This window comes from Carcharodon carcharias, assembly GCF_017639515.1.
Source record: "Carcharodon carcharias isolate sCarCar2 chromosome 35 unlocalized genomic scaffold, sCarCar2.pri SUPER_35_unloc_8, whole genome shotgun sequence".
Taxonomy (NCBI): domain Eukaryota; kingdom Metazoa; phylum Chordata; class Chondrichthyes; order Lamniformes; family Lamnidae; genus Carcharodon; species Carcharodon carcharias.
Window position 1 is genome coordinate 479,735 of NW_024470724.1, and position 12,643 is coordinate 492,377.

The window sequence follows — 12,643 nt, forward strand, 5'->3', positions numbered from 1 at the left end:
GATTCCACAAACAGCCAACATGGCAAATGACCCAGATCATCTGCTCCTTCAATGGTGTAGATCGAGGGACAAAATCCTGGAACTCCCTCCCTAACAGCACAGTGGGTGTACCTACACCACACGGACAAAATCCTGGAACTCCCTCCCTAACAGCACAGTGGGTGTACCTACACCATACGGACAAAATCCTGGAACTCCCTCCCTAACAGCACAGTGGGTGTACCTACACCACACGGGGACTGCAGCGGCTCAAGAAGGCGGCTTACCCACCACCTTCTCAAATGGGGACGGGCTACAAACACCGGGCCCGGCCAGCGACCCCCGCATCCCGGGGAAGAATGTCCCTCATATGCGACGATCTACTCACATGATATTGGCCTTGTGCACAGCTGTAACCTTCTTCCTCCCCTTGGACCGGGCCAGCTCGAATGCGTACTCCGCGATGCGTCTCGAATTATGCTCGGTGATGATCTTCAGGCTCTCCACCACTCCAGTCACGCTCTGAAGGTCAAGGAAGGCAGAACGTGTCAAGGGCGTGCTAAAATGATGAGGGGAATAGATAGAGCCGACAGGATAAAATTGCTTCCCTTGGTGGAGAATCCAGGGGACGTAGATTCAAGATAAGTGGCAGAAGGCGTGGGGAGGATTTGAGGAAGAAGGTTTTTTTTTTTTACACAGAGGGGAGTGGGTGTCTGGAAGTCGCTGCCCAAGTTGGTGGTAGAGGCAGAAACTCTAAGCTCTTTAAAAAAAAAAAGTACCTGAATCTGCACCTGAAGTGCTGTGAGCTGCAGGGCTATGGGCCGGGTGCAGGGAGGTGGGATTAGAAAGGGCACCTGGGTGTCCTCGGGCTGGCGTGGACGAGATGGGCCGAACGGCCTCCTCCTGCGCCGTAACTTTCCTGCGGTTCCTACGGGCGCAGGCGACCGAGGCAGCCGGGCCGACGCACAGCAAGATCCCAACAAACGGCCAACGGCCAGGTCGCCTCTTTTGCTCCTTCATTCATTCATTTTTTTTTTTGTTTTGGGAGTTATTCAAAAACGTGAGTTTGGGCCGAGGGGTGGTATTCCAGACACCCAGGACGATGCCCTGGGGGCACCTGGGTTCGAATCCCACCCACGGCATGGGGGAGGGGGGGGGGGGGGTCGGAATTTCAATTCAATAAAACCCTGGAATGTAAAGTCTGACAGTGACCATGAATCCACTGTCGATGGCCATAAAAACCCCATCTGGGTCACTAATGCCCCTCCAGGGGAGGGAAATGTGCCGTCCCTACCCAGGTCTGGCCCACACGTGAGTCCAGGCCCACGGCGATGTGGTTGACTCTTGAATGCCCCTCTGAACAAGGGGGCAGTTAGGGACGGGCAATAAATGCTGGGCCCAGCCAGCGATGCCCACATCCCTGTGAACGAGTTAGTGCAAAAATGTATCGGACCCAGCACTCCAGGAGGGTTGAGGGGTGGGGGGGTGGGGGGGAAGGGGGTCAATGTTGGAGGCCATTCAGCCCCTCGGGCCTGTTCTATCTGATCGCAGCTGAGCAGTGCCCCGAACGACATTTAACTGTACCATTGTGTCAAATATATAAGCGGGCAAGTCTTGATACAACTGGACAGGGCGTTGGTGAGGCCGCTCCTGGGGCACTGTGGACAGTTCTGGTCTCCTTACTTAAGGAGGGACAGACTCGCATTGGAAGCCGTTCAGAGAAGGTTCACTCGGCTGATTCCTGGGACGAAGTGGGTTTGTCTGATGGGGAAAGGTTGAGCAGGTTGGGGCCTCTACCCCATTGGAGTTTAGAAGAATGAGAGGTGATCTTATTGAAACATGACAGATTCTGAGGGGAGGGGGTTTGACAGGGTGGATGCTGAGGGGATGTTTACCCTCCTCGTAGGGGGGGAATCTAGAACGAGGGGAGGGGGGGGGCACAGTTTCAGAATGAGAGGTCTTCCACTGAAGATGGAGATGAGGAAGAATTTCTACTCTCAGAGGGTGGTCAGTCTATGGAATTCTCTCCCCCCCTCCCCCCACAGAGGGCAGCGGGGGCCGGGTCACTGAATATATTCAAGGCCGAGCAAGACAGATTTCTGATCGACGAGGGGGGTCGAGGGTTATGGAGGGAGAGACAGACAGGGAAGTGGAGTTGAGGCCACAATCGGATCAGCCACGATCTTATTGAATGGGGGAGGGGAGCAGGATCGAGGGGCCGAATGGCCTCCTCCTGCTCCTAATTCTTACGTTTCCGCTCTGTAACCACCTTGCCCAACAAAAATCTATCTACTTCAGTCTTGAGAAGCGCCAATCCAACTCCTCAGCATTTCAGTAGGGGGTAGGGGGAAGCGAGTTCCAGATTCCTTCATTGTGTGAAGAAACGCTTCCCGACACTACCCCTGGCTCTCAGTTTAAGGTTCTGCCGCTCCGTGCACACCACTGCTGTTACCGAAACTTCGAGCAGAACGGCGGGAGCCTTGTGCCGGTGAGGTGGACCGGAGGCATGAAGGACCATGAAGGAGCAGGAGTAGGCCATTCGGCCCCTCAAGCCTGCCTCGCCGCTCAGTAAGAACACGGCTGATCTGCCCCAGGCCTCAACTCCCCTTTCGGTGCCAGCTCCTCACAGCCCTCAAGTCCCGATATTTCAAAAAAATCTGTCGATCGACCTCTTTAAATACTTTCAGTGATCCAGCCTCCACAGCTGCCTGGGGTAGAGAATTCCAGACTTTCACTACCCTCTGAGAGAAGAAATTGCTTCGCATCTCGCTCCTAAATGAATGTCCCCTTCCTCTGTAAGTATGTCCCCTAGTTCTGGATTCCCCCACTAGTGGAAACATCACCTCAACATCGACCCTGTCGAGGCCCCCTCAGAATCTTGTACGTTTCAATTAGATCACCCCTCATTCTTCCAAAGGCCTAACCTGTTCATCCGTCCTTGATAAGTCAACCCCTTCGCCCCAGGAATCAGCCTAGTGAATCTCTTTTTGAACTGCGTGCAATGCCAGTATATCCTTACTTAAATATGGGGACCAAAACGGTAACACAGTGCTCCAAGTGCAGCCTCACCAACACCCTGTACCGTTGGTGATGTTGGCTACGGAACGTGCTCATGGTGACATTAATGTCCTTAACCATTAGTACGTTCCATAGCTCATATCACCACCGTCAACACCCCTTTGTCGTTTCGTCTATGACATCTTTGGCTGTCTCTCCTTTGCCTCCACCCTATCCAGCTCTACCTGTCCCACCACCCCCCCCCTTAAACCAGCTGATATTCCACTTCATTTCTATTCTTCCTCAGTTCTGTTGAAGAGTCATACGGACTCGAAACGTTAACTGTGTCCCTCTCCGCGGCTGCTGTTAGACCTGCTGAGCTTTTCCAGCTACTTTTGTTTTTTCTACAGGCCCAAATTCCATTTGCCTTCTTGACTACTTGCTGCAACCTGCTCGCCAACCTCTTGTGTTTCTTGCCCAAGAACACCCCCAGGATCCACCCCCCCCACTTAGTCCTAAACGGCCTGCCCTTGTCCCTAGACTGCGGCCCCTGGTTCTAGCCCCCTACCCCAACCCCACCCCCACCCAACGACATGAGAAACGACCTTACTGCATCTCCCCTGTCGAGCCCTGAGAGAATTTTCCACACTTCCACGAGGTCACCTCTCACTCTTCTAAACGTTAGAGAACACAGGGCCCAGACCCCTCCATCGCTCGCCGCAGGACAACCCCACCACCCCAGGGATCAGTCTGATGAACCTTCACTGCACACCCCCCCAAGGCAAGTGTGTCCTTTTCATGTGACCCTCTCCTCTCAGCGACCAGTCACAGGAGGACTTTATAAATAAACTTGCAGAACAGGCAAGTGAAGTTCAACACGGGGAAACGTGAGGTTGTACGATCCGGGAGGGAGAATTGGGGGGGTCACTTACTGCTTGGATGGTGCGGGTCTCGGTGGGGTACAGGGACAAAGAGATCTCGGTGTGCACATAGACCCATCACTAAACGTCACACCGCATGGTAACAAGGCCAGAGTAAAGGCAAACCAAACACTGGCCTTTATTTCCAGAGGGACAGAGTCCACAAGGAAAGGACGTTACGCTGAATCTGTACTGAGCCTGGGTTAGGCCGCGCTGTGGGTGGTCCTGACTGCCATATTATAGAAAGGGTAACGAGGCACTGGAGAGGGTGCGGAGATTTACACAGGATGATCCCAGAAAGGTGTGGGTGTACGTATCGGGGAAGGATTAAACAACAGGAAACGCTGGGAAAGCTCAGCAGGTCTGGCGGCAGCGGTGGAGAGACAGAGTCAACGTTTCGAGACCTCACGTCTCCCCCTCAGGGTCTGTACGACTCTCCTTTTGCTGTTATTGGTAAAGGGTCGACAGGGCAGGGATCTTTCCTCATGTAAAATGGCAGCTGAGGGATTGGGGTGGGGTGGGGGCAGGGGGGGACCCTAATCGAGGTCTTTAAAGTGATGAAAGGTTTGGATTGAGTGGGGACGGAGAGAGTGTTTCCTCTTGTGGGGGAGAGCGGAACTAGAGGCCGTCAATACGAGACTGTCCCCGAGAAATCTCCGATTGAGGGGAATCCGGGAGTAACGTCTTTACCCAGAGAGCCGGGGGGGGACAATGTGGAACTCGCTCCCACATGGAGGGGTCAAGGTGAATAGTGTCCATGTGGTTAAGTGGGGGGGGGATGGAGGTGGGAGGGAAAGCTCGATAAACACGAGGGAAAGGGGGACGACAGAGGGGGAAGGGGGCGGGGGGACGACAGAGGGGGAAGGGGGCGGGGGGGACGACAGAGGGGGAAGGGGGCGGGGGGGACGACAGAGGGGGAAGGGGGCGGGGTGGACGACAGAGGGGGAAGGGGGCGGGGGACGACAGAGGGGGAAGGGGGCAGGGGGGACGACAGAGGGGGAAGGGGGGACAGAGGGGGAAGGGGACAGAGGGTTACGATGATAGATTCAGGTGAGGAAAGAGGAGGATTGAGTGGAGAATAAACACCAGCTCGGAGCACAGAATGGCCAATTTCTGTGCTGTGTACCTGATGTAATCACACACACAGAGACAGCCCCACCTGACACACACACACAGACACAGCACCCCCCCACACACACAGACACAGCACCCCCCCCACACACACACACACAGCACCCCCCCCAACACACACACACACAGCACCCCCCCCACACACACACACACAGCACCCCCCCACACACACACACACAGCACCCCCCCACACACACACACACAGCACCCCCACACACACACACAGCCCCCCCACACACACACACAGCCCCCCCACACACACACACACAGCCCCCCCCACACACACACAGCCCCACCCACACACATACACAGCCTCAACCCCCCCCACACACACACAGCCCCACCCACACACATACACAGCCTCAACCCCCCCCACACACACACAGCCCCCCCCACACACACACAGCACCCCCCCACACACACACAGCACCCCCCACACACACACAGCACCCCCCCCCACACACACACAGCACCACCCCCCACACAAACACACAGCACCCCCCACACACACCCACACACAGCCCCACCCACACACATACACAGCCTCAACCCCCCCCCACACACACACACAGCCCCACCCACACACACACAGCACCCCCCACACACACACAGCACCCCCACACACACACACACAGCACCCCCACACACACACACACAGCACCCCCACACACACACACACAGCGCCCCCCCACACACACACAGCACCCCCCACACACACACAGCACCCCCCACACACACACAGCACCCCCACACACACACACACAGCACCCCTACACACACACACACAGCACCCCCCCACACACACACACAGCACCCCCCCACACACACACACAGCAGCCCCCCCCACACACACACAGCAGCCCCCCCCACACACACACACACAGCAGCCCCCCCCACACACACACACAGCACCCCCCCCCCACACACACACACAGCACCCCCCCCACACACACACACACAGCACCCCCCCCCACACACACACACAGCACCCCCCCACACACACACACAGCACACCCCCCCACACACACACAGCACCCCCCCACACACACACACAGCCCCCCCCACACACACACAGCCCCCCCCACACACACACAGCACCCTCCCCGAAACACACACACACAGCACCCTCCCCGAAACACACACACACAGCACCCCCCCCAACACACACAGCACAGCACCCCCCCACACACACACACAGCCCCCACCACACACACACACAAAGCCCCCCCGCACACAGCCCCACCCACACACACACACAAACACACAGCCCCACCCACACACACACACACAGCCCCACCCACATAAACACACAGCCCCCCCCCCACACACACAGCCCCCCCCCACACACACACAGACACAGACCCCCCCCCCACACACAGTTCCACCCACCCCCCACCACACAGCGTTCCACCCACCCACCCCCCAACCCCACCCCCACACACACAGTTCCATCCACCGCCCTCCACACAGCCCCAACCCCCCTCTACACACACAGTTCAACCAAGCCCCCCCCACACACGCACACACACACACACACACACACTCTCTCACACACAGCTACACCTGGGTGAGGGATCTGGCTGCGGCTCCCACCTCGTGCTCCAGGTTGCTGTATTCCCCCTCGGTGTTCTCCCGGATGATGAGGATGTCGATGCCCTGGTGCCTGGTCTGGATGCCGGGCAGGCTCTGGCAGTGGATCACGTTGGCGTAAAGGTCCAGGCTGGTCCTAAAAAAACAGAGGGGTGGGGGGGGTGGTGAAAAGGAAGCGGGGAAGTGGAGGTTACAGGGATGGGGCCTCTGGTCACTCTCTCTCCACCTGAAGCCTGCGCACTCGGGTGAAACCCCACCCCCACACGGCTCAAACCAGAGAGAAGGTTTTACCAAGCATCTTACAGCACAGGGGATGGCCATTCAGCCCATCCTGCCTGTGCTGGCCCTGTGAAAGAGCTATCCGATTAGTCCCATACTCTCTCCCGCACATCCCCTGCCCCCCGGCTCTCTCCCCCCGTAACCCGGTAACTTTGTCCCCTTCAAATATTTAATCATCTCCCCCTCACCCCCCCACCCCTCGCGACCCCTTTCCGAGGGTGAATCTGCTTCCCCCGCTCTTTCGGGCAGCGCCTTCCAGATCTCAACAACTCACCGTGTCCAAAATAAATAAAATTCTCCCCTCCCGCGGATTCTCTTCAATCTGTGTTACCCCCCCCCACCCCCCACCCCTCTGGTTACTGACTCTCCCGCCACCGGAAACAGTTTCTCCTCATTCACTCGATCGACACCCCCCCCCCTCCCTCAATTCAATCTCCCCCTTAACCTGCTCTGTTCTAAGGAGAACCATCCTGGCTCCTCCAGTCTCTCCACACGAACTGGACGTCCCTCATAAGAACATAAGAGCTCGCCTCATAAGAACATAACTAGGGGCAGGAGTGGGCCATTCAGCCCCTCGAGTCTGCCCCGCCATTCGATACCATCGTGGCTGATCTCATTTCGGCCTTAACTCCAATTTCCCGCCCTCTCCCCATAACCTTTCAACCCCGTTGCTAATTAAAAATCTGTCCATCTCCTCCTTAAATATATTCAGCGTCCCGGCATCCACTGCTCTCTGAGGTAGTGACTTCCACAGATTCACCACCCTTTGAGAAAAGTAATTCCTCCTCATCTCTGATTTAAATCTACCCCCCCTTGGCCTAAGCCTATGGCTTCTCGTTCTAGAGTGTCCCACAAGGGGAAACATCCGCTCCACGTCTACTTTGTTTATCCTCTTTAGCATCTTATATACCTCAATTAGATTTCCTCTCATCCTGCTAAACTCTAGCGAGTATAGGCTTAAACTGCTCAATCTCTCTTCATAAGACAAGCCCCGAATCACTGGAATCAATCGAGTGAACCTCCTCTGAACCGCCTCCAATGCAACTACATCCTCCCTCAGGGGGCCCAAAACTGTGCGCTGTACTCCAGCTGCAGTCTCACCAATGCCTCGTACAGCTGCAACAACACTTCCCTATTTTTAATACTCTACCCCCGGAACCGTTCTGGTAAATCTCCTCCGCACCCTCCCTGGATCACTGAAGCTCTTTGTAAGGGGCAGGGTCCAGAGTACTCAGGCTGAGGCCCAACCGGAGTTTCAGGATATTTAACCACAGCCTATCAAAAGGCAGACAGTTAAAAAAAAATTAATCAGCAAGCGCCAGGTGAAAGACAGAAGCGGCCCATCCCCTCCCGAGGGCTGCGTGGGTGAAGGTCCCCAGCCGCCGAGGGTCAGAGCTTTCAGAGTACTGTGGGGCTTGGCATCGCTGACTGCCACGAGGGTTACCCTTGCCCAACAGCTGACTGAGCGGGGAAGTGCTGGGGGGGGGGGACCAATAACCGGACTGCCTGCTGCTGAAAAATGCAGGTTCGGTGGTACTCCTGCGATGCACGACGTGGTCGAATAGCCAACCGGTGCTCACCGCTTGGCAAAGCGAGGTGAAGAGGTCCTGATCGGGTGGTGGGGGTGGGGGTGAGGGGAAGCCTTGGAGGTTACAGGAGAGGATTTAAAAAAAGTCAGAAGCGGAGGAGAGATTGTTTCACGGTGACAGGAGCGCTGGGGGAAGGGCAGAGCCCCAGGGTCAGGATGATCTGGAAATCCTGGCCGAGAGAAAAATAAACCATTCAAAACAAGCTCCCCCCCCTCCCAAACAGCCATAAAGAAAAGGAGGCCGAAGCTTGTTCGGACAAGGGAAGGCCGTGCAGACGGCGGCCATCTTGCCCACGGTGTGGACAGAGGAAGAAGCGGCAGATTGTTGGAGCGACGCCAGAGCATCCGGCCAGGGTCAAAGGCCTTTGGTACAACACTGTCCGGAGCATTTACCACCAGCTCCGAGGAGGGAACACAACATTCCCGAACCCCTCGATTAGATTCCATTCTGTAACTCACTCCCGGGTATCTGTTATTCTCTATATAAACCCCCCCGAACCCCTCGATTAGATCCCAGTCTGTAAATCACTCCCAGGTATCTGTTATTCTATACATAAAACCCCCCGTGAACCCCTCGATTAGATTCGGCTGTAACTCACTCCCAGGTATCTGTTATTCTATATATAAACCCCACTGAACCCCTCGATTAGATTCCAGTCTGTAACTCACTCCCTGGTATCTGTTATTCTATATATAAACCCCTCCCGAACCCCTCGATTAGATTCCAGTCTGTAACTCACTCCCTGGTATCTGTTATTCTATATATAAATCCCTCCTGAACCCCTCGATTAGATTCCAGTCTGTAACTCACTCCCGGGTATCTATTATTCTATAAATAAACCCGCCCGAACCCCTCGATTGGATTCCAGTCTGTAACCCATTCCCGGGTATCTGTTATTATATATATAAACCACCCCCCCGAACCCCTTGATTGGATTCCGGTCTGTAACTCACTCCTGGGTATTTGTTATTCTATATATAAACCCACCCCCGAACCCCTCGATTAGATTCCAGTCTGTAATTCACTCCCAGGTATCTGTTATGCTACATATAAACCCCCCCCCCACCGAACTCCTCAATTGAATTCCGGTCTGTAACTCACTCCTGGGTATCTGTTATTCTATATATAAACCCCCCCCGAACTCCTCGATTAGATTCCAGTCTGTAACTCACTCCCGGGTATCTGTTATTCTGTATATAAACCACCCGAACCCCTCGATTAGATTCCAGTCTGTAACTCACTCCCGGCTATCTGTTATTCTATATATAAACCTCCCGAGCCCCTCGATTAGATTCCAGTCTGTAACTCACTCCCGGGTATCTGTTATTCTATAAATAAACCCGCCCGAACCCCTCGATTGGATTCCAGTCTGTAACCCATTCCCAGGTATCTGTTATTCTATATATAAACCACCCCACCGAACCCCTCGATTGGATTCCAGTCTGTAACTCACTCCCGGGTATCTGTTATTCTGTATATAAACCTCCCGAGCCCCTCGATTAGATTCCAGTCTGTAACTCACTCCCGGGTATCTGTTATTCTAGATATAAACCCCCCTGAACCCCTCGATTAGATTCCAGTCTGTAACTCACTCCTGGGCATCTGTTATTCTACATATAAACCACCCGAACCCCTTGATTAGATTCCAGTCAGTAACTCACTCCCGTGTATGTCATTTTATATATAAACCCCCCGAACCGCTCGATTAGATTCCAGTCTGTAACTCACTCCTGGGTATCTGTTATTCTATTTCTAAACCCACCCCCGAACCCCTCGATTAGATTCCAGTCTGTAACTCACTCCCGGGTATGTGTTATTCCATATATATAAATCCCCCGAACCCCTCGATTAGATTCCAGTCTGTAACTCACCCCCGGGTATCTGTTATTCTATATATAAACCCCCCCGAACCCTTCGATTAGATTCCAGTCTGTAACTGACACCCAGGTAGCTGTTATATATAAATCAATCTTACCGCAGTAGGTTGTTACTGGACTTGTGCGATGGGGGCATGTTGTGGTTGGTTTCAATATTTCCTGCAAGAGACACCCGGTAAGAGGTAGGTAATGGACGACCATGATAAAACAGCGCGGCCTCTTACTGCGAGGAGCGCCGCAGGCAAATAGCCATGACGTGAAAGGCAGGCCGCACACTGCAGCTCATATTTGCCCTCACGTTCAGTGCCAGGGTCCCGAATCTCTGGGGCTTCTGAAACTTCATGCTCCCCCCCCACCCCCCAAAGCATGGGCCAGGGGTCTTTGACACCAACCCCGCCGCTCTGGTTTGAGAATGGACAGCGGGGCCTTCAAGGGGCACCGGCCCTTGAGTTGATGCCATGATGCTGTCTTGTTCCTCGTCTGCTATAAGAATGCCTCTGCGTCACTTCAGGAGGAATCTCCCCACCACCTTAAACCTTCACTCCCTCCGCCACTGGCGCATTGCAGCTGCAGTGCGGACCACCGACAAGGTGCCCTGTGAGGAGCTTGGAGGTGCAGAAGGAGACCATTCAGCCCATCGAGTCCTCGCTGGCTGTTCTGTGCACCAATCCAGGCAGCCCCATTCCCCCCACCCACCCAACTCTCGCGCTGTAACCAGGCAAGGTTATTCCCCTCACAAGCGCCCATCCAATTCCGTTTGGAAATCGTTCGCCATCACTGCTTCCACCGCCCTCGTGGGAGACGAGTTCCAGGTTATTACCACTCGCCGCGTTAAAAAAAAACCCTCCTCGTATTCCCCTGAAACCAAAACCCTCAAATCTGTGCCCCTCACCCTCCATCCGCCAGTACCTCTGCTAACAGAAACAACTTGCCTTGGTCCACCTTATCCTGACCTTGTCCACCTCGATCGAATCTCCCCTCAATCTCCCCTTGCTCCAAGGAGCTCACGGCTTCTCCAACCCAACCTCGTTGCTAAAAGATCCCCCTCGTTCCTGGACCCCACTCTGGTAAATCTCCCTCCGCCCCCCAACACCCGCCCCCCACCCCCCCCCCCCCCACCCCACCCCACCACTCTCGAGGGACCCTTATGCCCTTCCTAACGTGTGGCTAGCATATTGAGACAGCAGTGTAACAAGGTAACGGCGGTGGAGAGGTCGAGGGGGGTCTGCAAGATGCACTGCAGCAACTCGCCAAGGCTCCTTCGACAGCGCCGCCCAAACCCACCACCTCTACCACCTAGAAGGACAAGGGCAGCAGACACATGGGGAACACCACCACCTGCAAGTTCCCCTCCGAGCCCCTCACCAACCCGACTTGGAAATATATCGGCCGTTCCTTCACTGTCGCTGGGTCAAAATCCTGGAACTCCCTCCCTAACAGCGCTGTGAGTGTACCTACACCACACTGGACAAAATCCTGGAACTCCCTCCCTAACAGCACGGTGGGTGTACCTACACCACACGGACAAAATCCTGGAACTCCCTCCCTAACAGCACGGTGGGTGTACCTACATCACACGGGACAAAATCCTGGAACTCCCTCCCTAACAGCACGGTGGGTGTACCTACACCACACGGACAAAATCCTGGAACTCCCTCCCTAACAGCATGGTGGGTGTACCTACACCACACGGGACAAAATCCTGGAACTCCCTCCCTAACAGCACGGTGGGTGTAGGTGGCAGTGGATCAAGAAGGCAGCTCACCCCCACCTTCTCAAGGGGGCAATTAGGGATGGGCAATAAATGCTGGCGTTGCCAGCGATTCCCACATCCAACGAACGAATAAAGTCTCCGGCAAGGCTTCGAGCAGAGTGCACTTGCCAACCAGTCCTGGAAACATGGGAACCTTTTCTCATGTGGTGTAAATTGTAGTTCCCTTTGAAATTTGGTATTCCTGTGAACCTGTCCCGATGAGTGCAAAATGAAAAAGCGTCGACAGAATGTTTCTTCTTTCAGCACCAACATGTGACTAATGAATAAAACATTTTCTAAAAATCAAATGTTTAAAACCTTTACAATATTTACCATTTGGTGTCACTTAGCTGTAGGTGGCTACATCCCTTTAAATTTGTCACCAGGTTGCCCATTGTTATGGAGGTGAAGGAGGCAGCCATTTTGCCCACAGCAAAGTCCGACTGACGTCAGCAAGATGGCTGACCAGCGGCGCTGCAGTGGGAGTTGCAAAGCTGGAACTAAGAGCAGGACCTGATCGTATAACCT

At 54.7% G+C, this 12,643-nt stretch overlaps 1 protein-coding gene across 2 annotated transcripts in view; it reads right to left on the reverse strand.

The window, feature by feature from the left end:
* idh3g (isocitrate dehydrogenase (NAD(+)) 3 non-catalytic subunit gamma) overlaps positions 1 to 12,643 on the reverse strand; it is a 41,291-nt gene that overhangs the window by 13,206 nt on the left and 15,442 nt on the right. For both annotated transcript variants that reach the window (XM_041181505.1, XM_041181504.1), the window contains 3 exons: positions 10,461 to 10,521; positions 6,621 to 6,753; positions 368 to 501 (listed from right to left, as the gene is read on the reverse strand). In XM_041181505.1, coding sequence (XP_041037439.1) covers positions 368 to 501; positions 6,621 to 6,753; positions 10,461 to 10,521 — 328 coding nt within the window. The remainder of the gene's footprint in view (positions 1 to 367; positions 502 to 6,620; positions 6,754 to 10,460; positions 10,522 to 12,643) is intronic.